This window comes from Salmo trutta, chromosome 32, assembly GCF_901001165.1.
Source record: "Salmo trutta chromosome 32, fSalTru1.1, whole genome shotgun sequence".
In the NCBI taxonomy this organism is placed as follows: Eukaryota; Metazoa; Chordata; class Actinopteri; order Salmoniformes; family Salmonidae; genus Salmo; species Salmo trutta.
In genome coordinates, this window is record NC_042988.1 from 7158781 (window position 1) to 7185889 (window position 27109).

Below are 27109 nucleotides of genomic sequence, written 5' to 3' on the forward strand. Positions count from 1 at the left end.
GTTCTCTTCTCTTACTCCATCTATTTATCCATCCATAACCCTTTACGGAAAAACCACATCATTTCATGTGAAATCATGGTTTTGTAAAACTTTAAATGTGATGATATGTGGATTTTCACATGTGATCACATCCTTTCACATGTGAAACCATGTCGTTTTGGAACACGTCATGTGATGATATTTTAAATTAAGTTTCACATTTGACACATTTTCACATTTCAAAATCGAATTTGTACTTTCGTGTGAACAACTTTCACGTAAAAACTGAATTCTCACATGTGGAATAGAATTTTCACATGTTAAAATCAAATTTGCAGTTCCACATTAAGAAAAATTCACATGTGAAAATCTAACTCTCACATGTGTCGTGTCTTTGGCTATGCCGGATTAAGGAATATGACATGCTAACCTATAAAATTCTTTCTCTGTAATTAATATTACCTGATTAAGCTAATCATGTAAATGTAATTAACTAGAAAGTCGGGGCACCACGGAAGAACGTTTATAGAGCTGTTATCTTCCGAATAAACTCTTAAAATACTTAGTAATATTTTACATCGATAGCAGTCAATATTAACCCTTATCTTATTTTCAGTCTCATAATGAAAGTTGTAAATTCTTGGCTATCTTCACGAACCCTGGCTAACAAGTTGAATCAGCAATACAAAATTGGGTTTAATTATTTATTTACTAAATACCTAAACTAATCACACAGAATTACAAATACACAGAATACAAATGATGTCATACAGAAAACGTCCCGGTGGACGGAACCTGTATGATGGCTGGTTACACAAAGAAAGGGGGTTGGGCTTGAATGAAAGAGCGGGAAGACTTAGGAACAAACAAACAGCAGCTATGCTATCGTAAATACATTATCTTATGCATTACTAAATTACCGCCCATTTGGAAAAGGAAAATGCAATAAATATTTACTCTGAGCTGCGCTTCGGTATATTGGTCGTAGATGCTGGCCGGGTTGGCCAACAGATCTTCCTGTCCTTGGAAGAATGTCTCTTGTGGTAAATTGGATACGTGGTGGTATCTTCGTCTGTTTGTTAGACTGGATCCGTCGTCCGTCCTTTCCTAGCCCACGTCTACAGCGGCCGCTGCTAACTCAACGGCTAGGAAGTATCACTTCTGTAGTGAAAAAGCTCAAAGTTTATACCATTCGCCACCAAAGCTCACGCTGAGGTTGGCTTAGTTCTGTACTTGACGTGTGTCCTTCTAACGTAGAGGCTGCAGACCTCACGTACTGGAACATGTGGTTATCTTTTCGTCAAAGGCTTATATAGTGGAGAGGGGGAAGGATGTGTTTCATCGTTTATCCTGTTTGGGATAGGGGGCAGTATTGAGAATTTTGGAAAAAATATGTGCCCATTTTTAACTGCCTCCTACACCAACTCAGAAGCTAGAATATGCATATTATTGTTCAGGTTTGGATAGAAAACACTCTGAATTTTCTAAAACTGTTTGAATGGTGTCTGTGAGTATAACAGAACTCCTATGGCAGGCAAAAGCCTGACAAGGTTTCATGCAGGAAGTACCCTGTCTGACAAGGAGTCGTGCGTCTTGCATCTGTTTATTGAAAAGTAAGGATCTTAGCTGTAACGTGACAATTCCCAGGGCTCTGATAGGCTCTCAGAACCCGGGAAATACCTGAAGGTTGACGAGGCAGCCTCAGGCTGAAACACATTATCGCCTTTGGTAAGTGGCGGATCAGAGGACCTTTGAATGAGGCGCGTGCACGATTCGCTCCTGAGGAGAAATTTAATTCGGCTGTTTAGGCTCAATGCATATTCCCGGTCGGAATATTATTGCTTTTCTACGAGATAAATGGCATAAAAATTGGTTTTAAACAGCGGTTGACATGCTTCGAAGTACGGTAATGGAATTTTTAGAATTTTTTTGTCACGCCAATGCGCCATGCGCGAGACCGTGATGTAGCATTCTGATAGTGTCTAGAACTCACGAACAAAACGTCGCTGTTTGGATATAACGATGGATTATTTGGGACCAAACCAACATTTGTTATTGAAGTAGAAGTCCTGGCAGTGTATTCTGACGAAGAACAAGCAAGGTAAGAACATTTTTCTTATAGGAAATGTGATTTTGGTGGAGGCTGACCTGGGTGTGTGTCTAAATAGCTAGCCCTGTGATGCCGGGCTATATACTTAGATTATTGCAAAATGTGCTTCATCCGAAAAGCTATTTTAAAATCGGACATATCGAGTGCATAGAGGAGTAATGTATCTATAATTCTTAAAATAATTGTTATGCTTTTTGTGAACGTTTATCGTCAGTAATTTAGCAAACTGTTAGTAAATTCCCCGGAAGTTTGCGGGGGTTATGCTTTTTCTGAACGTCACATGCTAATGTAAAAAGCTGTTTTTTGATATAAATATGAACTTGATTGAACAGACATGCATGTATTGTATAACACAATGTCCTAGGTGTGTCATCTGATGAAGATCATAAAAGGTTAGTGCTGCATTTAGCTGTGGTTTGGGTTTATGTGACATGATATGCTAGCTTGAAAAATGGGTGTCTGATTATTTCTGGCTGGGCACTCTGCTGACATAATCTAATGTTTTGCTTTCGTTGTAAAGCCTTTTTGAAATCGGACAGTGTGGTTAGATTAACGAGATTCTTGTCTTTAAATAGCTGTAAAATAGTCATATGTTTGAGAAATTGAAGTAATAGTATTTCTAACGATTCCAAAATCGCGCCACTGGATTTCAGTGGCTGTTACGTAGGTGGGACGAGTTCGTCCCACATGCGCCAGAGAGGTTAAAACCCCTGTCTCTTCACAGGGGTGGGCCACTGATCAAGCAGGGCACTTTCCTTATGAAAACCCAATTCTCTCATTTGGAAGCTAAAATTACATTTAATCTCCTAACAAACAATTTCAATATCAAACATTTCATTTGCATAACAATTCTACGTGACTCTGATAACTAGAGGGTGTATACTTTCCCAGGTACAGTTTATGTCGTCCTGTCATCAGTCATAATGTCTCAGATGACAACCGAACTGACATCCATACTCATTACGTTCCAAAGCATATTTCCAACTGGCTTTATTACCAAAATATGGTTCCTTTCCCCATTTGTTTGATGTTCCCAGACTCTCTATATTTAACAGGACAGCAGTCCTTCAGGACAGAAGTCCTTCAGTAGGGTCAGAAAGAGAGGGGAAGGGAGAAAGGTATTTATGGGGGGTCATAAACCTTACCCACAGGCCAACGTCATGACACATGTTTAATTGCATTTTCACAAGTGAAAAACGTTCACGTGAAAATCGAATTTGGAGTTTTCCATATTAAAAGCATTAATTGTCACATTTATTTCACATGTTTTCACATTTCTGGTTTTGCGTTATCACAGGTTGCTTTTACATGTTGTCACGTTATCACATTAACTTCACAGAAGATCACGTGATCATATGTGAAACATGTAATTATGTGAAATTCATGTGTTTTTTCCATAAGGGTACTGAAAACTACCTAGCCCAGATATGGCTTGCCTCAATTACTATTTCAACATGGTGTTATAGCTAAACAGAGCCTACCCACCCAAGCAATCTGCCTACCTCTTCATCACAGTCTGCTGCTCTCTACGTTTCTCTCTTTCATTCCCTCTCTCTCATTCAGTTGTTGTCGCTCTCTCAACCTCGCTCCCTCTACCATTCCCTCTCATTCACTCATTCTCTCCCTCTCTCCTCCCACTCTCCCAGCTCACCTGACTAACAGACACAGCCGCCTCGCTGGTAGTGCAGCAGCTGTCACTAAAGGTTACCTGCCCAGCTGCATCCCTAGTGTGGTGGTTGCTGTTGTTGCTGTTTTGTTGTTGGTATGGTCATCATGGAAGGCCGCAGTGAGGTGTTGAGGTGTTAATCCCCTTATCTCCAGGTTCAGGTTTGCCGCTACCTGTAAGCATGTTTTCCACTAGCGTGTTGTTGCTAGTACGTTAGTGACCCACGGTGGATTACGGGTCCATAGCAGGCCACACAGATCTTTGCTTATTTTCCATGAATCGGAAATATTATTTTATCATGCTTTCATCTTTATGCACATATATTGCTATCATCTGTTGTGCTCAGGCATTGCAGTAATGAACAAACATGACAGGGGAAAACTGCAACCTAACCCTAACTGTAAGTCGCTCTGATAAGAGTGTATGCTAAATTACTAAAATGGAAATGGAAAACATCGTAAAGAGAGACAGAGACCTGAGATGCAAGCATGGTTATTGCTGAGATAATCTATATACAACGAAAGCTAACCCAGTCGCCTCCCACTATGTATCCAATGTTCCGGGTTAACATGTAATGTCTGTGCGTAATAGAATGTCAGTTTGTCATAGAGAAACTGCCTGCGTCACTGCCTTGTTGGCCACATACCCCATACACAAAATAGTGGCTAGCAAGATAGAGATAACAAAGGTTATTTTTTAATATGTGCATATCACAAGTAGCTAGTTTGCATCAACCACCATCATTTAAACAACTGCAAATGTTTTGCTTGTACATTTTGGATTGGAATTGTAATGTTCTGGCATGTCTGCCTCATTATTTGTTGGGAGATTTGTCGGTCTGAAGGCGAAACACCCCGGAAACAATAATTTTTCCCCTTATCGAACGACCAAAAGAGTCCGTCATGAATTGCAGACCCTAGTCACTGCTGTTGACAAGGGTCGGGTTTGCAAGACTATTAATCTAATTATCTTTGGGATTCTTGTAAAGCCGCTTCTGTACTTAGTAGTGTGGATAATCAATAGGAGACCGGTCACGGCTTGTGACGTTTGTGGTAACTTCTGTGATGCGGTGTATCTAAAAGGTCACTAATGTTGCCTGCCGTGTCAAAACGATCAAGAGCTTCGACAGCTCCTTTAATAGATCTTCTACACACATGCACACACACACACATCCACTTCCTTCCCAATTACAAGGTACAAATGCCATCCACCCAAGGCATAGCAGATTAACACAATCTGTTAGCATAGGTCTGCCACACAAAGATGTGAGGAAACAGAGCACCAAGGCTTTGGACAATTACACACTTTATAGAGTGAATGCATCCCCACCTTCTTCAAGCCCTGATGCAAATCAACTAGAAAGGCTCTGTTTCAGACGTGAATGAAAACCTACACTTTTCTCTGTCTACACAGTTCCAGTTACACCTCAATGCACTAATCTCTTTAGCAGACATTTCAATTCCATTCATCTGGGGTTACACATAGAGTTCTGTAGGAGATGGAACTGATTGCTTTTTCAAGTCATGTTTAACATTATTCAATATCTATTTGATTTGATTTATTAGGATCCTCATTAGCCGACGCCAGTGGTGACATCTAGTCTTGCTGCGGTTCGACACATAACAAAAAAAAAACTTTACAGACAAAAGACTTCACAATTTACATACAGTACCAGTCAAAAGTTTGGACACACCAACTCATTCCAGGGTTTCCTTTATTTTTACCAATTTATACATCGTGAATAATACTGAAGACATCAGAACTATGAAATAACAGATATGGAATCATGCAGTAACCCAAAAAGTGTTAAACAAATCAAAATATATTTTATATTTGACATTCTTCAAAGTAGCCACCCTTTGCCTTGATGACAGCTTTGCACACTCTTGGCATTCTCTCAACCAGCTTCCCCTGTAATGCTTTTTCAACAGTCTTGAAGGGTTAGGGTTAGGTGAGCACTTGTTGGCTGCTTTTCCTTCACTCTGCGGTCCAACTCATCCCAAACAATATCAGTTGGGTTGAGGTTGGGTGATTGTGGAGGCCAGGTCATCTGACGGAGCGCTCCATCACTCTCCTTCTTGGTCAAATAGCCCTTACACAGCTTGGAGGTGTGTTGGGTCATTGTCCCATTGAAAAACAAATGATAGTCCCACTAAGCACAAACCAGATGGGATGGCGTATCGCTGCAGAATGCTGTGGTTGTGTAACGTCCGTCGTTGTTAGAAGTAGAAGTGGACCAAAGCGCAGCGAGGTGAGTGTTCATGATAATTTATTACAAGAAACACTCAAAACAAGAATAACCAAAGACAACAAAACGAAAGCGAACAGTTCCGTCAGGCACAGATACTAAACAGTAAATAACCTCCCACAAAGACAGGTGGAAAACAGGCTGCCTAAGTATGCTTCCCAATCAGAGACAACGATAGACAGCTGCCTCTGATTGGGAACCACACTGGCCCAAAAACAAAGAAACAAAAAACATAGACTTCCCCACCCGAGTCACACCCTGACCTAACCAAACATAGAGAATAATAAGGATCTCTACGGTCAGGGCGTGACAGGTAGCCATGCTGGTTAAGTGTTCCTTGAATTCAAAATAAATCACTGACAGTGTCAACAGCAAAGCACCCCCACACTATCACACATCCTCCTCCATGCTTCACGGTGGGAACCACACATGTGGAGATAATCCTTTCACCTACTTTGTGTCCCACAAAGACACAATGGTTGGAACCAAAAATAAAAAATGTGGACTCATCTGACCAAAATCTAACATTTGGAATCATCAGACCAAAGGACAGATTTCCACCGGTCTAATGTCCATTGCTTGTGATTCTTGCCACAAGCATGTCTCTTCTTATTATTGGTGTCCTTTAGTAGTGGTTACTTTTCAGCAATTTCACCATAAAGGACTGATTCACGCAGTCTCAGCTGAATGGTTGATGTTAAGATGTGTCAATTACTTGAACTCTGTGAAGCATTTATTTGGGCTGCAATTTCTGAGGCTGGTAACTGTAATAAACTTATCCTCTGTAGCAGAGGTAACTCTGGTTCTTCCTTTCCTGTGGCGGTGCTCATGAGAGCTAGTTTCATCAAAGCATTTGATGGTTTTTGTGACTGTAATGAAGAAATGTTCAAAGTTCTTGAACTTTTCTGCATTGACTGACCTTCATGTCTTATAGTAATGATGGACTGTTGTTTCTCTTTGCTTATTTGAGCTCTTCTTGCCATAATATGGACGTGGTGTTTTTCAAATAGGGCTATCTTCTGTATACCACCCTTACCTTGTCACAACACAACTGATTTGCTCAAACGCATTAAGAAGGAAAGAAATTCCACAAATGTACTTTTAACAAGGCATACCTGCTATTTTAAATGTATTCCAGGTGACTACCTCATGAAGCTGGTTGAGAGAATGCCAAGAGTGTGCAAAGCTGTCATCAAGGGTAAGGGTGGCTACGTTGAAGAATCTCAAATATAAAAAATATTTTTTATTTCTTTAACACTTTTTTTGGGTACTACATGATTCCATGTGTGTTATTTCATAGTTTTTATATCATCACTATTATTCTACAATGTAGAAAATAGTAAAAATGTAGAAAAACCCTGGAATGAGTAAGTGTGTCCAAACTTTTGACTGGTACTGTACATTTAAAAACACTAACATGTAGTGTGTGTGTGTGTGTGTGTGTGTGTGTGTGTGTGTGTGTGTGTGTGTGTGTGTGTGTGTGTGTGTGTGTGTGTGTGTGTGTGTGTGTGTGTGTGTGTGTGTGCGCACGCATCAAGCAGTTACAGTTGAAATCGGAAGTTTACATACACCTTAGCCAAATACATTTAAACTCAGTTTTTCACAATTCCTGACATTTAATCCTAGTGAACATTCCCTGTCTTAGGTCAGTTAGGATCACCACTTTATTTTAAGAATGTGAAATGTCAGAATAATAGTAGAGAGAGTGATTTATTTTAGTTTTTATTTCTTTCATCACATTCCCAGTGGCTCAGAAGTTGACATACACTCAATTAGTATTTGGTAGCATTGCCTTTAAATTGTTTAACTTGCGTAAAACGTTTCCGGTTGCCTTCCACAAGCTTCCCACAATAAGTTGGGTGAATTTTGGCCAATTCCCCCTGACAGAGCTGGTGTAACTGAGTCAGGTTTGTAGGGCTCCTTGCTCGCACACACTTTTTAAGTTCTGCCCACAGATGTTCTATAGGATTGAGGTCAGGTCTTTGTGATGGCCACTCCAATACCTTGACTTTGTTGTCCTTAAGCCATTTTGACACAACTTTGGAAGTATGCTTGGGGTAATTGTCCATTTGGAAGGCCCATTTGCGACCAAGCTTTAACTTCCTGACTGATGTCTTGAGATGTTACTTCAATATATCCACATAATTTTCCTTTCTCATGAAGCCATCTATTTTGTGACGTGCACCAGTCCCTCCTGCAGCAAATCACCCCCACAGCATGATTCTGCCACCCCCGTGCTTCATGGTTGGGATGGTGTTCTTCGGCTTGCAAGCCTCCCCCTTTTTCCTCCATACATAACAATGGTCATTATGGCCAAACAGTTCTATTTTTGTTTCATCAGACCAGAGGACATTTCTCCAAAAAGTATGATTGTTGTCTCCATGTGCAGTTGCAAACCATAGTCTGGCTTTTTTTATGGTGGTTTTGGAGCAGCGGCTTCTTTCTTGCTGAGCGGCCTTTCAGGTTAAGTCGATATAGGACTCTTTTTACTGTGGATATAGATACTTTTGTGCCTGTTTCCTCCAGCATCTTCACAAGGTCCATTGCTGTTGTTCTGGGATTGATTTGCATTTTTCGCACCAAAGTACATTCATTTCTAGGAGACAGAATACGTCTCCTTCCTGAGCGGTACGATGGCTGAGTGGTCCCATGGTGTTTATACTTGCGCACTATTGTTTGTACATATGAGCGTTTGGAATTTGCTCCCAAGGATGAACCAGACTTGTGGAGGTCTACAATTTATTTTCTGAGGACTTGGCTAATTTCTTTTGATTTTCCCATGATGTCAAGCAAAGAGGCGCTGAGTTTGAAGGTAGGCCTTGAAATACATCCACAGGTACACCTCCAGTTTACTCAAATGATGTCAATTAGCTTCTAAGCTTCTAAAGCCATGACATAATTTTCTGGAATTTTCCAAGCTGTTTAAAAGGCACAGTTAACTTATTGTATGTAACTTCTGAACCACTGGAATTGTGATACAGTGAATTATAAGTGTAATAATCTGTCTGTAAACAATTGTATGAAAAATTACTTGTATCATGCACAAAGTAGATGTTCTACCGACTTGCCAAAACTATAGTTTGTTAAACAATTTAAAGGCAATGCTACCAAATACAAGCGTCCCACCTAGCCCAGAGAGGTTAACAAGAAGTTTGTGGAGTGGTTGAAAAACGAATTTTAACCTCTTGACGGTCGCCTAGGATAGGGGGCGCTACAGCGATTTTTGAAAAAAATGTGTGCCCATTTTAAACAGCCTCCTACTCAAACTCAGAAGCTAGGATATGCATATAATTAATACTTGTGGATAGAAAACACCATAAAGTTTCTAAAACTGTTTGAATGGTGTCTGTGAGTATAACAGAACTCATATGGCAGTCAAAACCCCGAGACAGATCGTAACAGGAAGTGGAATTCTGAATTGCGGACTCAACTTCATCACTTTGCCTATAAATCACACCGTGAGCAATGGTTCATTGAGCACTTCCTATTGCTTCCACTAGATGTCCCCAGTCTTTACAAAGTGGTTTGAGCCTTCTACTGTGAAAACTGACACAATGAGAGTCTGTGGAACGTGGTCACATGAGGAGGGCCATCACCATTATGACGCCGGCGCCCCTGGCTACCCTCCCCTTTCGAAACGTTTTGAAAAGACAATGCAACCGTCCCCCTTGAATGTTATTGGAGCTCTGGTTGAAAAAAGCCCTAAAGATTTATGTTATACAACGTTTGACATGTTTGAACGAACCTAAATAAAAAAAATGCATTTTGTTGAAAGAGGAGTCCTGCGCACGACGGAACTTTTGGAGCAGCCTTCAGAATGCGCTAACAAGAACAGGCTATTGGAACATAAAGGATTAACTTTTTCGAACGAAAATACATTTGTTGTGGACCTGGGATTCCTGGAAGTGCCTTCTGATGAAGATAATCAAAGGTAAGGGATTATTGACAATAGTATACAAGAGTAGATTTGATATGCGATTGTTCCAAGATGGCGCTGACCTGTAACGGTAGCCTGTTTTTCTGAGTATCGCATCCCCTTTTATCGCAAAGTGTGATTACCCAGTAAAGTTATTTTTAAATCTGGCGTTACAGGTGCTTTCAAGAGATATTCATCTATAAATCTTAGAATGACAATATTACATTTAAAAACATTTTCGAATAGTAATTTAGTAAATTGTAGAGCTGTTTCACCGGATGCATTTGAGGGAAAATAGTTAGTCATCGTCACTCGCCGATGTCAAATGCTGTTTTTATATATAAATATGAACTTTATCGAACAAAAGAATGCATGTATTGTGTAACATGATGTCCTAGGAGTGTCATCTGATGAAGATTGTCAAAGGTTAGTGCTGCATTTAGCTGTTTTTTGGTTATTTGTGATGCATGTGGTTCGTCGGAAAATGGCTATGTGGCTACTTTTACGATATACTCCTCTAACATAATCTAATGTTTTGCTTTTGCTGTAAAGCCTTTTTGAAATTGGACAACGTGGTTCAATTCAGGAGAGGTGTATCTATAAAACGATATAACATAGTCCTATATTTGAAAAAGAAAAATATAAAATTTTGTTATGCTAATGGCGATAGGATTTTTCGCTGGATGTCCGTCCCGTCCAGAGGTTAATGACTCCAACCTACGTGTATGTAAACTTCAGACTTCATCTTTACACATATCAGTACATACACACAACAAGTAGGTCACTTGGGGGAGAGGCGTTGTGTCGTGAGGTGTTGCTTCATTTGTTTTTGGAAACCAGGTTTGCTGTTCACTAGTGCTATATACGATGGAAGGGAGTTCCATGAACTCATGGCTCTGTATAATACTGTACATTTCCTTTAATTTGTTCTGCATCTGGACCACTCTATTCTGGGCCAGCTGCAGCTTAACTAGGTATGTCTTTACAGCACTTAACCCTATGACTGTGTAAGGGTCCTGTGTGTAGCTGGTGTAGAGAGTCAGGCGCAGGACAGCAGATATGAGTAATCAATGTAATTTACTCAAAAAGACAAATTTACAAAGTAACATCACGAGCCCACAAAGACGGACCGAATTACAATAAACAATCACTCACAAACACAATATGGGGAACAGAGGGTTAAATTATAAACAAGTAATTGGTTGAGTGAAGACAAAGACAGAACAAATGGAAAATGAAAAGTGGATTGGCGGTGGCTAGAAAGCCGGTGACGTCGACCGCCGAACACCGCCCAAACAAGGAGATTGACCGACTTCGGTGGAAGTCGTGACAGTACCCCCCCTCAGCCGCGCGCCAACATTGACCTCGGGGAAGACCCGGAGGACGAGGCGCAGGGCGATCCGGATGGAGATGATGGAAATCCCACAGCAACCAAGGGACCAGGACGTCCTCCACCGGCACCCAGCATCTCTCCTCCGGACAGTACCCCTCCCACTCTACGAGGTACTGAAGGCCCCTTGCCTGACGCCTCGAGTCCAGGATGGCTCGAACAGCATACACCGGGGCCCCCTCGATGTCCACAGGGGGCGGAGGAACCTCCCGCACCTCAGCTTCCTGGAGTGGACCAGCCACCACCGGCCTGAGGAGAGACACATGGAACGAGGGATTAATAAGATAATCTGGGGGAAGCTGTAACCTGTAGCATACCTTGTTCAGTCTCCTCAGGACTTTAAATGGCCCCACAAACCGCCGTCCCAGCTTCCGGCAGGGCAAGCGGAGGGTCAGGTTTCGGGTCGAGAGCCAGACCTGGTCCCCCGGTGCGAACACCGGGGCCTCGCTGCGGTGGGGGTCGGCGCTCGCTTTTTGCCTCCTCACGGCCCGTTGTAGGTGCACATGGGCGGCGTCCCAGGTCTCCTCCTAGCGCTTAAACCATTCGTCAACCGCAGCAGCTTCGATCTGGCTCTGATGCCAAGGTGCCAGAACCGGCTGATACCCCAGTACGCACTGGAAAGGAGAAAGGTTAGTGGAGGAGTGGCGGAGTGAGTTTTGGGCCATCTCTGCCCAGGGGATGAACGCCGCCCACTCCCCCGGCCGGTCCTGGCAATATGACCACAGAAACCTACCGACATCCTGGTTTACTCTCTCCACCTGCCCATTACTCTCGGGGTGAATACCTGAGGTGAGGCTGACAGAGACCCCCAGACGTTCCATGAATGCTCTCCAGACCCTGGACGTGAACTGGGGACCCCAATCAGAAAATATGTCCTCAGGCACCCTGTAGTGCCGGAAGACATGTGTGAACAGGGCCTCTGCAGTCTGTAGGGTTGTAGGGAGCCTGGGAAAAGGGAGGAGATGGCAGGACTTAGAAAACCAATCCACAATGACCAGGATCGTGGTGTTGCCCTGTGAGGGAGGAAGATCCGTCAGGAAGTCCACCGACAGGTTTGACCATGGCCGTTGTGGAACTGGTAGGGGTTGTAATTTCCCTCTGGGCAGGTGCCTGGGAGCCTTGCACTGGGCGCACACCGAGCAGGAGGAAACATAAACCCTCACGTCCTTGGCCAAGGTGGGCCACCAATACTTCCCACTAAGGCAATGCACCGTCCGACCGATGCCAGGATGACCAGAGGAGGGTGACGTATGGGCCCAATAGATCAAACGGTCGCGGACAGCAGACGGAACGTACAGGCGCCCAGCTGGACACTGGGGGGGAGTGGGCTCTGTGCGTAACGCCCGCTCGATATCCGCGTCCAGCTCCCTCACCACCGGTGCCACCAGGCAAGAGGCCGGAAGTATAGGAGTGTGATCCATGGACCGGTCCTCTGTGTCATACATCCGGGACTGTGCGTCTGCCTTAGTGTTCTGGGAACCTGGTCTGTAGGATAGAGTGAAAACAAAATGGGTAAAGAACATAGCCCATCTTGCCTGGCGAGGGTTCAGTCTCCTCGCCGTCCAGATGTGCTCCAGATTGCGGTGGTCAGTCCAGATGAGAAAAGGGTGTTTAGCCCCCTCAAGCCAATGTCTCCACACCTTCAGAGCCTTGACAACAGCCAACAGCTCCCCCACATCATAGTTTCGCTCCGCCAGGCTGAGCTTCTTCGAAAAGAGAGCACGGGGCGGAGCTTTGGTGACGTGGCCGAGCGCTGAGAGAGCACTGCTTCTATCCCAGCCTCGGACGCGTCCACCTCCACTATGAACGCCAAAGAGGGATCCGGATGAGCCAGCACGGAAGCTGAGGTAAACAGAGCCTTCAGTTGACCAAAAGCCCTGTCCGCCTCAGCTGACCACTGCACCGGTCCCCCCTTCAGCAGTGAGGTAATGGGAGCTACTACCTGACCAAAACCCCGGATAAACCTCCGGTAGTAGTTGGCAAACCCTAGAAACCGCTGCACTTCCTTTACCACGGTGGGAGTCGGCCAATTACGCAAGGCTGAAATGCAGTCACTCTCCATCTCCACCCCTGACGTAGAAATGCGGTACCCTAGGAAGGAGACGGACTGTTGGAAGAACAGACATTTCTCAGCCTTGACGTACAGGTCATGCTCCAACAGTCGACCAAGCACCCTGCGCACCAGGGACACATGCTCGGCGCGTGTAGCGGAGTATATCAGAATGTCGTCGATATACACCACTACACCCTGCCAGTGCATGTCCTGGGAAAATCTCGTCAACAAAAGCTTGGAATGGAGCATTCATCAACCCGTACGGCATGACGAGGTACTCATAGTGCCCTGAGGTGGTACTAAATGCCGTCTTCCACTCGTCCCCCCCAGATACACACCAGGTTGTAAGCGCTCCTGAGATCCAATTTTGTGAAGAAGCGCGCATTGACTCGATCTCACTGGCGATGACAGGCAGCGGGTAGCTGTACCTCACAGTGATCAGATTGATACCTCGATAGTCAATACACCGGCGCAGACCCCCATCCTTCTTCTTCACAAAAAATAAACTTGAGGAGGCATGTGAAGTGGAAGGCTGAATGTATCCCTGCCCCAGGGATTCGGAGACATATGTTTCCATAGCCACCGTCTCCTCCTGTGACAGAGGATACACGTGACTCCTGGGAAGTGCTGCGTCTACCAGGAGATTTATTGCACAATCCCCCCGTCGACGATGTGGGAATTTAGTCGCCTTCTTCTTACAGAAGGCAAGAGCCAAATCTGCATATTCTGAGTGGATGCGCACTGTGGAGACCTGGTCTGGACTTTCCACCATAGTCACACCGATGGAAACCCCCACACACCTCGCTGAGCACTCTCGTGACCACCCCTTGAGAGCCCTCTGTTGCCACGAAATAGTGGGGTCATGACAGACCAACCAGGGTAAGTCCAGCACCACGGGAAATGCAGGAGTGACAAAAATGTTAAAAAAAAGACATCACTTTCCCCATCTTTACAACCATTGAATCTATATGTTTTGACCATGACAGTTTACAATCTAAGATAACACCAAGTGCAACACCTGTCATTCCCAGATTCAGCTGAGGTCTAGAACTTAGGGAATGATTTGTACCAAATGTAATGCTCTTCGTTTTAGAGAGCTTCAGGGCCAGTTTATTACTGGCCACCCATTCCAAAACAGACTGCAGCTCTTTGTTAAGGATTTTCGTGACTTCATTAGCTGTGGTTGCTGATGCATATATGGTTGAATCATCAGCATACATGGACTCACATTCTTTGTTTAATGCCAGTGGCAGGTCATTGGTAAAAATAGAAAAGAATAGAGGGCCTAGAGAGCTGCCCTGTGTTACACCACACTTGACATGTTTGACATTAGAGAAGCTTCCATTTAAAGGAAACCCTCTGAGTTCCATTAGATAGATAGTTCTGACTATGGCAGAGGTTGAAAAGCCATAACACATGCGTTTTCCCAACAACAGGTTATGGTCAACAATACGAAAGGCTGCACTGAAATCTAACAGTACAACTCCCACAATCTTCTTATTATCAATTTATTTTGACCAATCATCATTCATTTGTGTCAGTGCAGTACATGTTGAGGGCCCTTCTCTATAAGCATGCGGAAAGTCTGTTGTTAATTTGTTTGCAGAGAAATAGCATTGTATTTGGTCAAACTCCATTTTCTGCAACAGTTTGCTAAGAACCGACAGCAAGGTGACAGGCCGCTTTACCACTCTTGCGTAACGGAATGACTTTGGCTTCCCTCCAGGCCTGAGGACAATACTTTCCTCTAGGCTCAGATTCAAGATATGATGGATAGGAAAGGCTATAGAGTCAGCTACCATCCTCGATGCCAGGAGGTTTGTCATTATTGATCGTTAACAATCATTTTTCCACCTTTCCCATACTAACTTTACAAATTTCAAACTTGCAATGCTTTTCTTTCATTATTAGTTTTTTTTATGCATCAGTACGATGTATTTCCTGCCTAAGTTTGCCCACTTTGCCAATGAAGAAATCTTTAACCTCTCTGGCGCATGTGGGACGAACTCGTCCCACCTACGTAACAGCCACTGAAATCCAGTGGCGCGATTTTTGAATCGTTAGAAATACTATTACTTCAATTTCTCAAACATATGACTATTTTACAGCTATTTAAAGACAAGAATCTCGTTAATCTAACCACACTGTCCGATTTCAAAAAGGCTTTACAACGAAAGCAAAACATTAGATTATGTCAGCAGAGTGCCCAGCCAGAAATAATCACACACCCATTTTTCAAGCTAGCATATCATGTCACATAAACCCAAACCACAGCTAAATGCAGCACTAACCTTTTATGATCTTCATCAGATGACACACCTAGGACATTGTGTTATACAATACATGCATGTCTGTTCAATCAAGTTCATATTTATATCAAAAAACCAGCTTTTTACATTAGCATGTGACGTTCAGAAAAAGCATAACCCCCGCAAACTTCCGGGGAATTTACTAACAGTTTGCTAAATTACTGACGATAAACGTTCACAAAAAGCATAACAATTATTTTAAGAATTATAGATACATTACTCCTCTATGCACTCGATATGTCCGATTTTAAAATAGCTTTTCGGATGAAGCACATTTTGCAATAATCTAAGTACATAGCCCGGCATCACAGGGCTAGCTATTTAGACACACACCCAGGTCAGCCTCCACCAAAATCACATTTCCTATAAGAAAAATGTTCTTACCTTGCTTGTTCTTCGTCAGAATACACTGCCAGGACTTCTACTTCAATAACAAATGTTGGTTTGGTCCCAAATAATCCATCGTTATATCCAAACAGCGACGTTTTGTTCGTGAGTTCTAGACACTATCAGAATGCTTCATCACGGTGTCGCGCATGGTGCATTGGCGTGACAAAAAATGTCTAAATATTCCATTACCGTACTTCGAAGCATGTCAACCGCTGTTTAAAACCAATTTTTATGCCATTTACCTCGTAGAAAAGTGATAATATTCCGACCGGGATATGCATTGAGCCTAAACAGCCGAATAAAATTTCTCCTCAGGAGCGAATCGTGCACGCGCCTCATTCAAAGGTCCTCTGAGCTGCCACTTGCCAAAGCCGATAATGTGTTTCAGCCTGAGGCTGCCTCGTTAACCTTCAGTTATTTCCCGGGTTCTGAGAGCCTATCGGAGCCCTGGGAATTGTCACGTTACAGCTAAGATCCTTACTTTTCAATAAACAGATGCAAGACGCACGACTCCTTGTCAGACAGGGTACTTCCTGCTTGAAACCTTGTCAGGTTTTTGCCTGCCATAGGAGTTCTGTTATACTCACAGACACCATTCAAACAGTTTTAGAAAATTCAGAGTGTTTTCTATCCAAACCTGAACAATAATATGCATATTCTAGCTTCTGAGTTGGTGTAGGAGGCAGTTAAAAATGGGCACATATTTTTTCCAAAATTCTCAATACTGCCCCCTATCCCAAAAAGGTTAAAATATTTGGCAAAGTCAAATGGTTTTGTGCTGAATAAGCCACCTGATTCGATGAAATATTTAATTTAAAGTACAGCAAAGTTTTTTCATCATTTTTTTTATAATTGATCTTGGCTTAGGTCACATAATTTCAAAATTTGCAGTAAGTCAGATGTGCAGCCAGACTTATTAGCCACTCCTTTTGCCCCATCACGGCTCATGAGTGACGCAGCGGTCTAAGTCACTACATCTCAGTGTTAGAGGCGTCACTACAGACCTTGGTTCAATTCCAGGCTGTATCACAACCGACCGTGATTAGGAGTCCCATAGGGCGACGCATAATTGGCCCATCGTCGTCCGGGTTAGGGTTTGGCCGATGTTGGCCGTCATTGTAGATAATAATTTGTTCTTAACTGACTTGTCTAGTTAAAAAAAGGTGAAATAATACAAATAAAATAAAAAATCTCTTTCAACCATACAGTTCCTCATCAGTCCATGCAGCCATAACAGTTCTAACAGTCAGTTTCTTAACATCTGCATGTTTATCAATAATTGGAAGGAGCAATTCCATAAATTCATCAAGTGCAGCATCTGGGTGCTCCTTATGATTCACATCAGACCAACAAACATTTTTAACATCATCTAAATAAGTCACTGCAAAATCGTTTGTATGATCTCTTTTACATTATTTTATGCCCAGCTTTTGGAACTTTGGCTTTCCTGGATTTAGCCACTATATTGTGATCACTGTATCCAACAAAGTTCTACAGTATTAGTACAAATGTGACCAATGATCTTGTTCCTGTAGTGTTTGTAAACACCCTGGTAGGTTGATTAATAACCTGAACCAGAATACAGGCACTGGTTACAATGAGAAGCTTCCTCTTGAGTGGACAGCTTGATGAAAACTAGTCAATATTCAGGTCCTCAAGAAAGTAGACCTCTCTGTTTACATCACACTTCATTCTGTCTGTCTCCCATCCCATGGTGGTGACACAACATGGATCTTTTACTAATATGTTAATATACATGTTCAATGATTTTTAAGGAAACAATTTTCAGTAAATAGAAAATTCATACAATGAGTTTTTCACCTGAGTGCAAACAGATTGTTGCTCAGACACAGTACAGTATATCATTAAATGTAATAGGTTATTGTAATATGTTTGTAATCATAACTGAAGCCATAATTTTTCCACAGGCAATAACAAGCCCTATCTTGACTGCCATCGCATTGTATTACAATGCCACGTTTACAGAGATGGGAAAAATCAACAAAGAAATTGGCTTCCCACTTTATATGAGGTGGCACTATAACCATGTATTTAAATGGTACTTACATAGTCTAGTCAGATACAGTGTAGCTGTATTGTGAGTATACATTACAGCATTGCAACTGTAATCCTAGTTTTTATTTTGCACATTTCAAGTATTTGTAATCAAACTTTCAATCAACATTATTCATGTAATTGTTGGCATTTATAGATTGAGGGGTGGTCTAAACAAAGCAGTGACTTCCTACTATTTAACATCGCCTCATACAAGAAGGATGGAAATGTAATGGGCTAACATGGTACAACTTTCCAAAATGTACAATGTTTAAACATTAGAAAAGTTATGGGTTATTATAATTGAATACAGCTAGACACGCCCTGAGGCTGCAGCTCAGTTGATGACTGGTGCCATGGTTACAACGTCTGTGACCATGCGTGTGTGTGGTCGACCCTGCTGTCGCCAGGTCCAGTTATCTGTAAGCACTGCTAGGCAGGTCACAGTGGTCATGTCCTGTTCTTTAGTTATCATCTACTTTCTGTTAGACAGCTGTGACACTGCGCTCATTTAACCTCTGTCCCATCCACAATCACAGACACAAGTCCACTGGTTGTAATGCTGGCTTTTTTTCTCTTGTCCTCTCTCTTGTCTTTCTCTCTCTTTCTTTCCTTTTGTGATCCCCTTCTTTGTGTCTGTCTCGCTATCTCCCTCCGTCCTTTCTCTGTCACTCAGGCCTGTTCTGTAACATGTCCATCGATCCCATCGGCACCTGCTGGCCCAAGAGCACTGCAGGGGAGTGGGTGTCACGGCCATGTCCAGAGATGTTCTATGGTGTCAAATACAACACCACCAGTGAGTAGAGCCCTATTGACAATGCTTATTTGTGCGTGTCTGTCCAATATCCATAGTTGTATATCGATTATCAGGGTTTAGCTATTGTTTATTTATACAGGCCTATCTTAAGACGCATACAGTACACAAACACACACACACACACACGTATACATGCAGATGCAAACATCCGAATAAATCTTTGTACATCTGTGCAAGTTAGTGTGTCGCGACGTGCCTATGATTCATGTGATGACATGCTATTTACCGAATAATTACCCATGTTTAATTATTACGTGATTATATTAATCATGCAACAACTCACTCATTAGTAACTTGGGGCACCTTAGGAAAAGTTTGTTTAATGAATCACCGTTTCCCGAATTAACTCAAGAATATATCAGAATATCTCGATATCATAACAGTCAATAATCAATAATTTCCTCAAATCAGTCTCATTCTGAACGTTTTTGACCTCGTAAATTTGCACGAACCCTAGCCTAAATGATGAATCAGCGATACACAAATTGGTTTAATTATTTATTTACTTACTAACTAAATAATCACACAGAATTACATAAACACACACACAGAATAGATTAGCGATTTCTAACATAATGAAATGAAAAGTCCCTAGTGGATTAACCTCTAGGGGCTATGTGGGACGCAAGCGTGCCACCCCTGGTACACCCTATCAACAACAGGTGAAATATCAAGAGCGCCAAATTTGAAAACAATTAAATGTCATAATTCAAATTTCTCAAACATACAACTATCTTACACCCTTTGAAAGATAAACATCTCCTTAATCTAACCACGTTGTCCGATTTCAAAAAGGTTTTGCTATCACATTGCTATCTTTTCACAAATAGTTTCATATTTAATCATATAAGTTTTATAACATTTATAACATTTAGAATCTACATTGTGAAATCTCTTAAAGATACAGTTATCTTGTTATACGATCTGTAATGACACGACAAAATGCTAAATGATATGACATGATTATTGTGTGGCACCCCACCGACCAGTCTTTTGATGTTGACATTTTGGGGGCACAGTCTCTCTCTTTTGTAACAAATTGATTTTTAACTTCTCCATACAGCAATGCAATACAGAGAAAGTTTAAAACCGTCCCAACTCCCCCCTCTCCTCTCCTGGGGGGGGGGGGGGGGGGGGTCTGGCTATCCTCAAACATTTGCCTAGCTGATGAGTCCTTTTGATCCTCACCAAGGGGAGGGAGTCATGATAGTCCCCCTCTGGTGGATTCAATCTTGAAATCTTGAAATTCTCCTGCGAGTTTCAAACCACCATAAAAAGTTTAGCGTAGTCGTTTTGCACGTGTTGCTATTGTAGACGAATTAACCTTGTCACGTGTCTATTCTACGTTTGCTTCAACAGTTAAACCTTGTCAGATCCCATAGTGTTTGGGCAGCCATCCAAGGCGTTCTCTATGTCTGCTAGGAATATCTCCGTATCGTTTGGCTTACCAGAAATAGGGTCAAAGGTATAGAAGTCATTGACGAGTTTGTCAAGACGGGCGGAGAAGGTTGGCTTCATCCTGTGGGGAAATTGGGGCCGAAAGGCCAAGAGAAGAAGACTGAAGGACACATGATGGAGGCAAAGTCTGAAACCTTCTTTCGTCTTCACTCCTTTGAGTACCGAGCTCCGGTTGCTTGACTGGGTAGTCACGCTGTAGCGCGTGACTGCTCTGGAATTTCTCCAGATGGTATCTCAGGGTGGTATTCTGCTGTGTAGCAGAGTCTACTTGGGCGCTTAGAGTACTTATTTTAGACACGTGAATGTCGCATTTGCTCTGTTCGGCCTCATACTTATCTGTCATGGTTTGCGTACGGTCTTGAGTACGGAGCGAGAGATTCAGTGATGAGATTTCCTTCGCTTGCTTAGAAATCAATATTTCCATCTTCATCACCTGTTCTCGCATCATTCATTTGGTCAGCGACTTCAATGAGATCTGCCGATTTCTCATCCAACTTTGTCATTGTGTTCAACTGATTGTCTTTGGTCTGCAGCATTACGACTAGAATATTTTTGCTTTGAGTAACGTTCATCAAAACTGCATGCATGTTATCAAGTTGGGTGTTCCTGTTCGTAGATAACTCAAGAGATTTATCTAGTTTAGCGTGGACTTCATTATATTTAATTTCCGCTAAATCGATTTGTTCCTGTAGAAAACGATTTTGTTGAAGAGTTTGTGCTCGTTCGTCATCATAAGCTTTAGCAATTACTTTTAATTGTTCAGTTTTCAAACGCAGCTCCTCGGCTAGCAGAATGTTTTAATTTTATTCCTTTGTTATTAGCTTCCCAGTTCTCTACACCTGTCCCTTCATATCAACCATTTCTTGCTCGTGCTTCTGCTGAGCACTGCGGTACTGGACCAATGCCAATCTCTGGTGGTGATACATCAGGGCTAAACTGGAGAGAACCTTTACAAGGCCTGCGCCCAATGGTTGATTTTGGAGAGCGTTTGTCGCAATTTCTGCTGTTTTTCCGGTAATGACATTATGGTTAGTATCGCTTCATGTGATAATAGTATTTATAATTATTACTTGATTAAATTAATCATGTAACAATTAACTCATTGGTAACTTGGGGCACCACAGGAAAAGTTTGTTTAATGAGTCACCATTTCCCAAATTAATCAGAATATCTCAATATCATAACAGTCAATAATCAATCATTTCCTCATATCAGTCTCATTCTGAACGTCGTTGACCTCCTAAATATGCACGAACCCGAGCCTAAATGATGAATCAGCGAAACACAAATTGTCTTAATTATTTATTTACTAACTAACTAAATAACCACACAGAATTACATAAACACACACACAGTATAGATTATCGATTACTAGTGGACTAACCCAATATGACCGTTTGGTTACACAATGGGAAGGGAGGGGAAAGATAAAGAGAGCGGGAGAGACAAAGAGAATGGGCTGGTACATACATGTGAAAGCTATGCTCATGAGAATGAATACTTTGCACATTTGTATTTATTTTTATTATGGATCCCCATTAGCCAAAGCAGCCGCTACTCTTCCTGGGATTCAGCAAAATTAAGGCAGTTTATACAATTTTAAAAACATTACAATACATTCACAGATTTCACAACCCAATGTGTGCCCTCAGGCCCCTACTCCACTACTACCACATATCTACAGTACTAAATCCATGTGTATGTATAGTGTGTGTGTGTGTGTGTGTGTGTGTGTGTGTGTGTGTGTGTGTGTGTGTGTGTGTGTGTGTGTGTGTGTGTGTGTGTGTGTGTGTGTTTGTGTGTGTGTATGCATGTGTCTGTGCCAATGTTTGTGTTGCTTCACAGTCCCCACTGTTCCACAATGTGTTTTTTATCTGTTTTTTAAATCTAATTTTACTGCTTGCCTCAGTTAAATGATGTGGAATAGAGTTCAATGTAGTCATGGCTCTATGTAATACTGTGTGCCTCTCATAGTCTGTTCTGGACTTGAGGACTGTGAAGAGACCTCTTGTGGCATGTCTTGTGGGGTATGCATTGGTGTCCGAGCTGTGTGCCAGTAGTTTAGACAGACAGCTCAGTGCATTCAACATGTCAATACCTCTCATAAATAAAAGTAGTCCTCCACTTTCAGCCAGGAGATTTTGACCTGCCTTGTTGATAATGTTGTGAAGAAGGCAGAGCATCGCATTATTATAGACAGACTTCTCCCCATCTTAGCTACTACTGCATCAATATGTTTTGACCATGACAGTTTACAATCTAGGATTACTCCAGGCAGTTTAGTTATCTCAACTTGCTCAATTTCCACATTATTTATTACAAGATTTAGTTGAGGTTTAGTGAGTGTTTTGTTCCAAATACAATGCTTTTAGTTTTATAAATATTTAGGGCTAACTTATTCCTTGCCACCCGCTCTGAAACTAACTGCAGCTCTTTGTTGAGTGTTGCAGTCATTTCAGTCGCTGTAGTAGCTGACGTGTATAGTGTTGAGTCATCTGCATACATAGACACTCTGGCTTTACTCAAAGTCAGTGGTATGTCGTTACTAAAAAGTTTAAAAAGCAAATGGCTGAAACAGCTATTTGGATTCTTACTGGATTATGTTTGATAGGATTCCATTAAAGAACACCCTCTGTGTTCTGTTAGACAAGTAACTCTTTATCAACGTTATAGCAGGGGGTGTAAAGCCATAACACAAGTTTTTCCAGCAGCAGACTATGATCGATAATGTCAAAAGCTGCACTGAAGTCTAACAAGATAGCCCCACAATCATTTTATCATCAATTTCTCTTAGCCAATCATCAGTCATTTGTGTAAGTGCTCTGCTTGTTGAGTGTCCTTCCCTATAAGCATGCTGATATTCTGTTGTCAATTTGTTTACTGTGAAATAGCATTGTATCTGGTCAAACACAATTTTTTCTATACGTTTTCTAAGGGTTGGTAACAGGCTAATCGGTCAGCTATTTGAGCCAGTAAATGGGGCTTTACTATTCTTGGGTAGCGGAATGACTTTTGCTTCCCTCCAGGCCTGAGGGCACACACTCTCTACTAGGCTTAAATTGAAGATGTGGCAAATAGGAGTGGCAATATCGTCTGCTATTATCCTCAGTAATTTTCTATCCAGATTGTCAGACCCCGGTGGCTTGTCATTGTTGACAGACAACAATACTTTTTTCACCTCTTTCACACCGACTTTACGGAATTCAAAAGTACAATTCTTGTCTTTCATAATTTGGTCCGATATACTTGGAAATGTAGTGTCAGTGTTTGTTGCGGTCATGTCATCCCTAAGTTTGCTTATCTTGCCAATGAAAAAGTCATTAAAGTAGTTGGCAATATCAGTGGGCTTTGTGATGAATGAGCCATCTGATTCAATGAATGAAGGAGCCGAGTTGGCTTTTTTTCCCAAAATTTCATTTAAGGTGCCCCAAAGCTTTTTACTATCACAATTTATCTTTCTTTCATGGTGTAGTTTATTTTTTTTAAATTTAGTTTAGTCACATGATTTCTTAATTTGCAGTATGTTTGCCAATCGGTTGGGTTGCCAGACTTAATTGCCATACCTTTTGCCTCATCCCTCTCAACCATACAATTCTTAAATTCCTCATCAATTCAAGGGGATTTAACAGTTTTTACAGTTCTTTTCTTAATTGGTGCGTGCTTGTTAGTAACTGGAATAAGTAGTTTCATAAATGCTTCAAGTGCAGCATCTGGTTGCTCATTACACACCACAGACCAGCAAATATTCTTTACATCATCAACATATGAACCACTACAAAACTTATTGTATGACTTCTTATACACTATATTAGGCCCAGCCTTTGGAACTTTGGTTTTCCTAGATATGGCTATTATATTGTGATCACTACATCCTATGGATTTGGATACCGCTTTAAAGCAAATATCTGCAGGATTAATAAAGATGCGATCAATACATATTGATGATTTAATTCCTGTGCTGCTTGATGATAGCCAGTCAATATTTAAAATCACCCAGAAAATATACTTCTCTGTTGATATCACATACATTATAAAGCATTTCACACACATTATCCAGATACTGACTGTTAGCACTTGGTGGTCTATAGCAGCTTCCCACAAGAATGGGCTTTAGGTGATGAACATAAACTAAGTGAGTTTCAGAGATAGTCAGAATATGAATGTCATCTGTTACAAGCAAGTTATTGACTTCATGGACCTTGTTTCTTAGGCTGCTTATGTTAATATGGGCTATTTTTAGCACTTTTCTGGGTTGCTTGATTGTTTTTAATGCTTTACTGGGAAGCTTATCAGAGGTAGACTTACTCATGTTGTTGACATTGGAGGTGATAGTGCAGGGTGAGCTGCATAAAGTGGTCTTCCTACAATTGCACAACACCTCAGTGCTAACAGTGTAACTTTGGTTTATAGGCTCATGAATACTGCTTACAATATCTGTAGGATAAACAGATGTATTCGGTGCAATTAGGGATACATAAATTGAATTACTTCTATTGTGTTTGACAGTGCCCCTAAGATCATGTGCATTTGATGCAGCATTATGACGACTCATTGTCACAATGGTAGGGATTAACTGAGCTGGTCTTGGATCATTTACCAGTCATTGTTTCAACGCAGCCTTGAAATGTGTGGACAGAGTCCAGGAGCCAAGGTGATTTGGATGGACTCTGTCATTCCTGTAGAGTATCTTCTGTTTCCAGAAGGTGTCAAAGTTATCAATAAAAGTGACTCCAGCAGAGCTACAGTAGTCTTTCAGCACATGAACGACCGTTCCACGCTGTCTGGTCTGTAGAGATTATCCTCAAACATTATCCTCAAACATTTGCCTAGCTGTGGGTCTTTTTAATCCTCACCAAGGAAAGGGACGCATGACAAGTGTATATGAACACTTTTGCATTTTAGAGAGTAAAATAGAGGAATACAGTTAAACAGTCAGAGAGAGTGAGGCAGAGAGAGGAAGAGAGTTAAACAGCCAGAGAGAGAGGGACAGAGAGGGAGAGAGAAGGGAAAGAGCGCGAGAGCACTATTGTTGGGCGATTAGGCCTGGCTCGCAGTCGGTGTTCCAATGCATCCCAAAGGTGTTCAATGGGGTTGAGGTCAGGGCTCTTCTTCCACACCGATCTCGACAAACCATTTCTGTATGGACCTCACTTTGTGCACGGGGGCATTGTCATGCTGAAACAGGAAAGGGCCTTCCCCAACCTGTTTCCACAAAGTTGGAATCACAGAATCGTCTAAAATTGATGTACCCTTAATTAAGATTAACTAAGGGGCCGAGTCCAAACCATTATTCCTCCTACACAAAATTGTACAGTTGGCACTATGCATTGGGGCAGGTAGCATCCTCCTGGCATCTGAAGCGTGAGTCAATACTCCAGAGAGCGAGTTTCCACTGCTCCAGAGTCCAATGGCGGCGAGCTCTACACCACTCCAGCCAACGCTAGGCATTGCGCATGGTGATCTTAGGCTTCTGTACGGCTGCTCGGCCATGGAAACCCATTTCATAAAGCTCCCGACTGACAGTTCTTGTGCTGACTTTGCTTCCAGAGGCAGTTTGGAACTCGGTAGTGAGTGTTGCAACCAAGGACAGACGATTTTTACACTCTACGCTCTTCAGCACTCAGCAATCTTGTTCTGAGTGCTTATGTGGCCTACCATTTTATGGCTGAGCCGTTGTTGCTCCTAGAGGTTTCCACTTCACAATAATGGCACTTACAGTTGACCGGGGTAGCTCGAGCAGGGCAGAAATTTAACAAACAAACTTGTTGGAAAGGTGGCAACCTATGACGGTGCAACGTTGACAGTCACTGAGCTCTTCAGTAAGGCCATTCTACTGTCAATGTTGGCTATGGAGATTGCATGGCGGTGTGATTGATTTTATACACCTGTCAGCAACGTGTGTGGCTGAAATAGCCGAATCCACTGATTTGAAGGGGTGTCCACATATTTTTGTATATATAGTGTATGTGCATTAAAGTAGTGCACATTTAAGTATTTGGTCCCATATTCATAGCATGCAATGACTACATCAAGCTTGTGACTCTACAAATTTGTTGGACGCATTTTCTATTTGTTTAGGTTGCGTTTCAGTTGATTTTGTGCCCAATAGAAATGAATGGTAAATAATTTGTGTCATTTTGGAGTATCTTTTATTGTAAATAAGAATATAATATGTTTCTAAAGACTTCAACATGAATGTGGATGCTACCATGATGAGTGAGAAAGTTACAGACAAACAAATATCACCCCACCCCCCCAAAAAATGCTAACCTGCCCTGTTATTGTAATGGTGAGAGGTTATCATGTCTTGGGGGTATGATAATTGGGTAACAATTTACTTGACACCCAGATTCATAACACGTTATGACATGGTCATAACCGTGTCATATGTCATAACAGCTGACATAAGACATATATTTAGACCTGTTGTAACATATATTGCGTTATCTTATGGCTGGTTATGACACCTATATAATTTCTGTTGAGCACAAAATAATCTGAAAAACAACCAAAACAAAAAGCAAATGCATCCAACAAATGTATAGAGTCACAAGCTTGGTTAAAGATGGCGCTGACGAACATGGCTGACGTTTTACATTCTCCCAACCAATTGTGCAATTTAGTTTTTTTTTGCGTTATGTGTAACTTATTTTTTTACTTATTATGTACATAATGTTGCTACTACCGTCTCTTATGACCGAAAATAACTTCTGGACAT

At 41.9% G+C, this 27109-nt stretch overlaps 1 protein-coding gene across 2 annotated transcripts in view; it reads left to right on the plus strand.

The window, feature by feature from the left end:
* Positions 1-27109, plus strand: part of LOC115170939 (corticotropin-releasing factor receptor 1) — a 183312-nt gene that overhangs the window by 64783 nt on the left and 91420 nt on the right. The window contains exons 1-2 of one of the 2 annotated variants that reach the window (XM_029727339.1): positions 7179-7201; positions 18793-18912. In XM_029727339.1, the coding sequence (XP_029583199.1) occupies positions 18807-18912 (106 nt within the window). In that variant the 5' untranslated portion in view covers positions 7179-7201; positions 18793-18806. Of the gene's footprint in view, positions 1-7178; positions 7202-18792; positions 18913-27109 lie in introns of those variants that run through there. The other variant, XM_029727338.1, reaches the window with a different exon arrangement.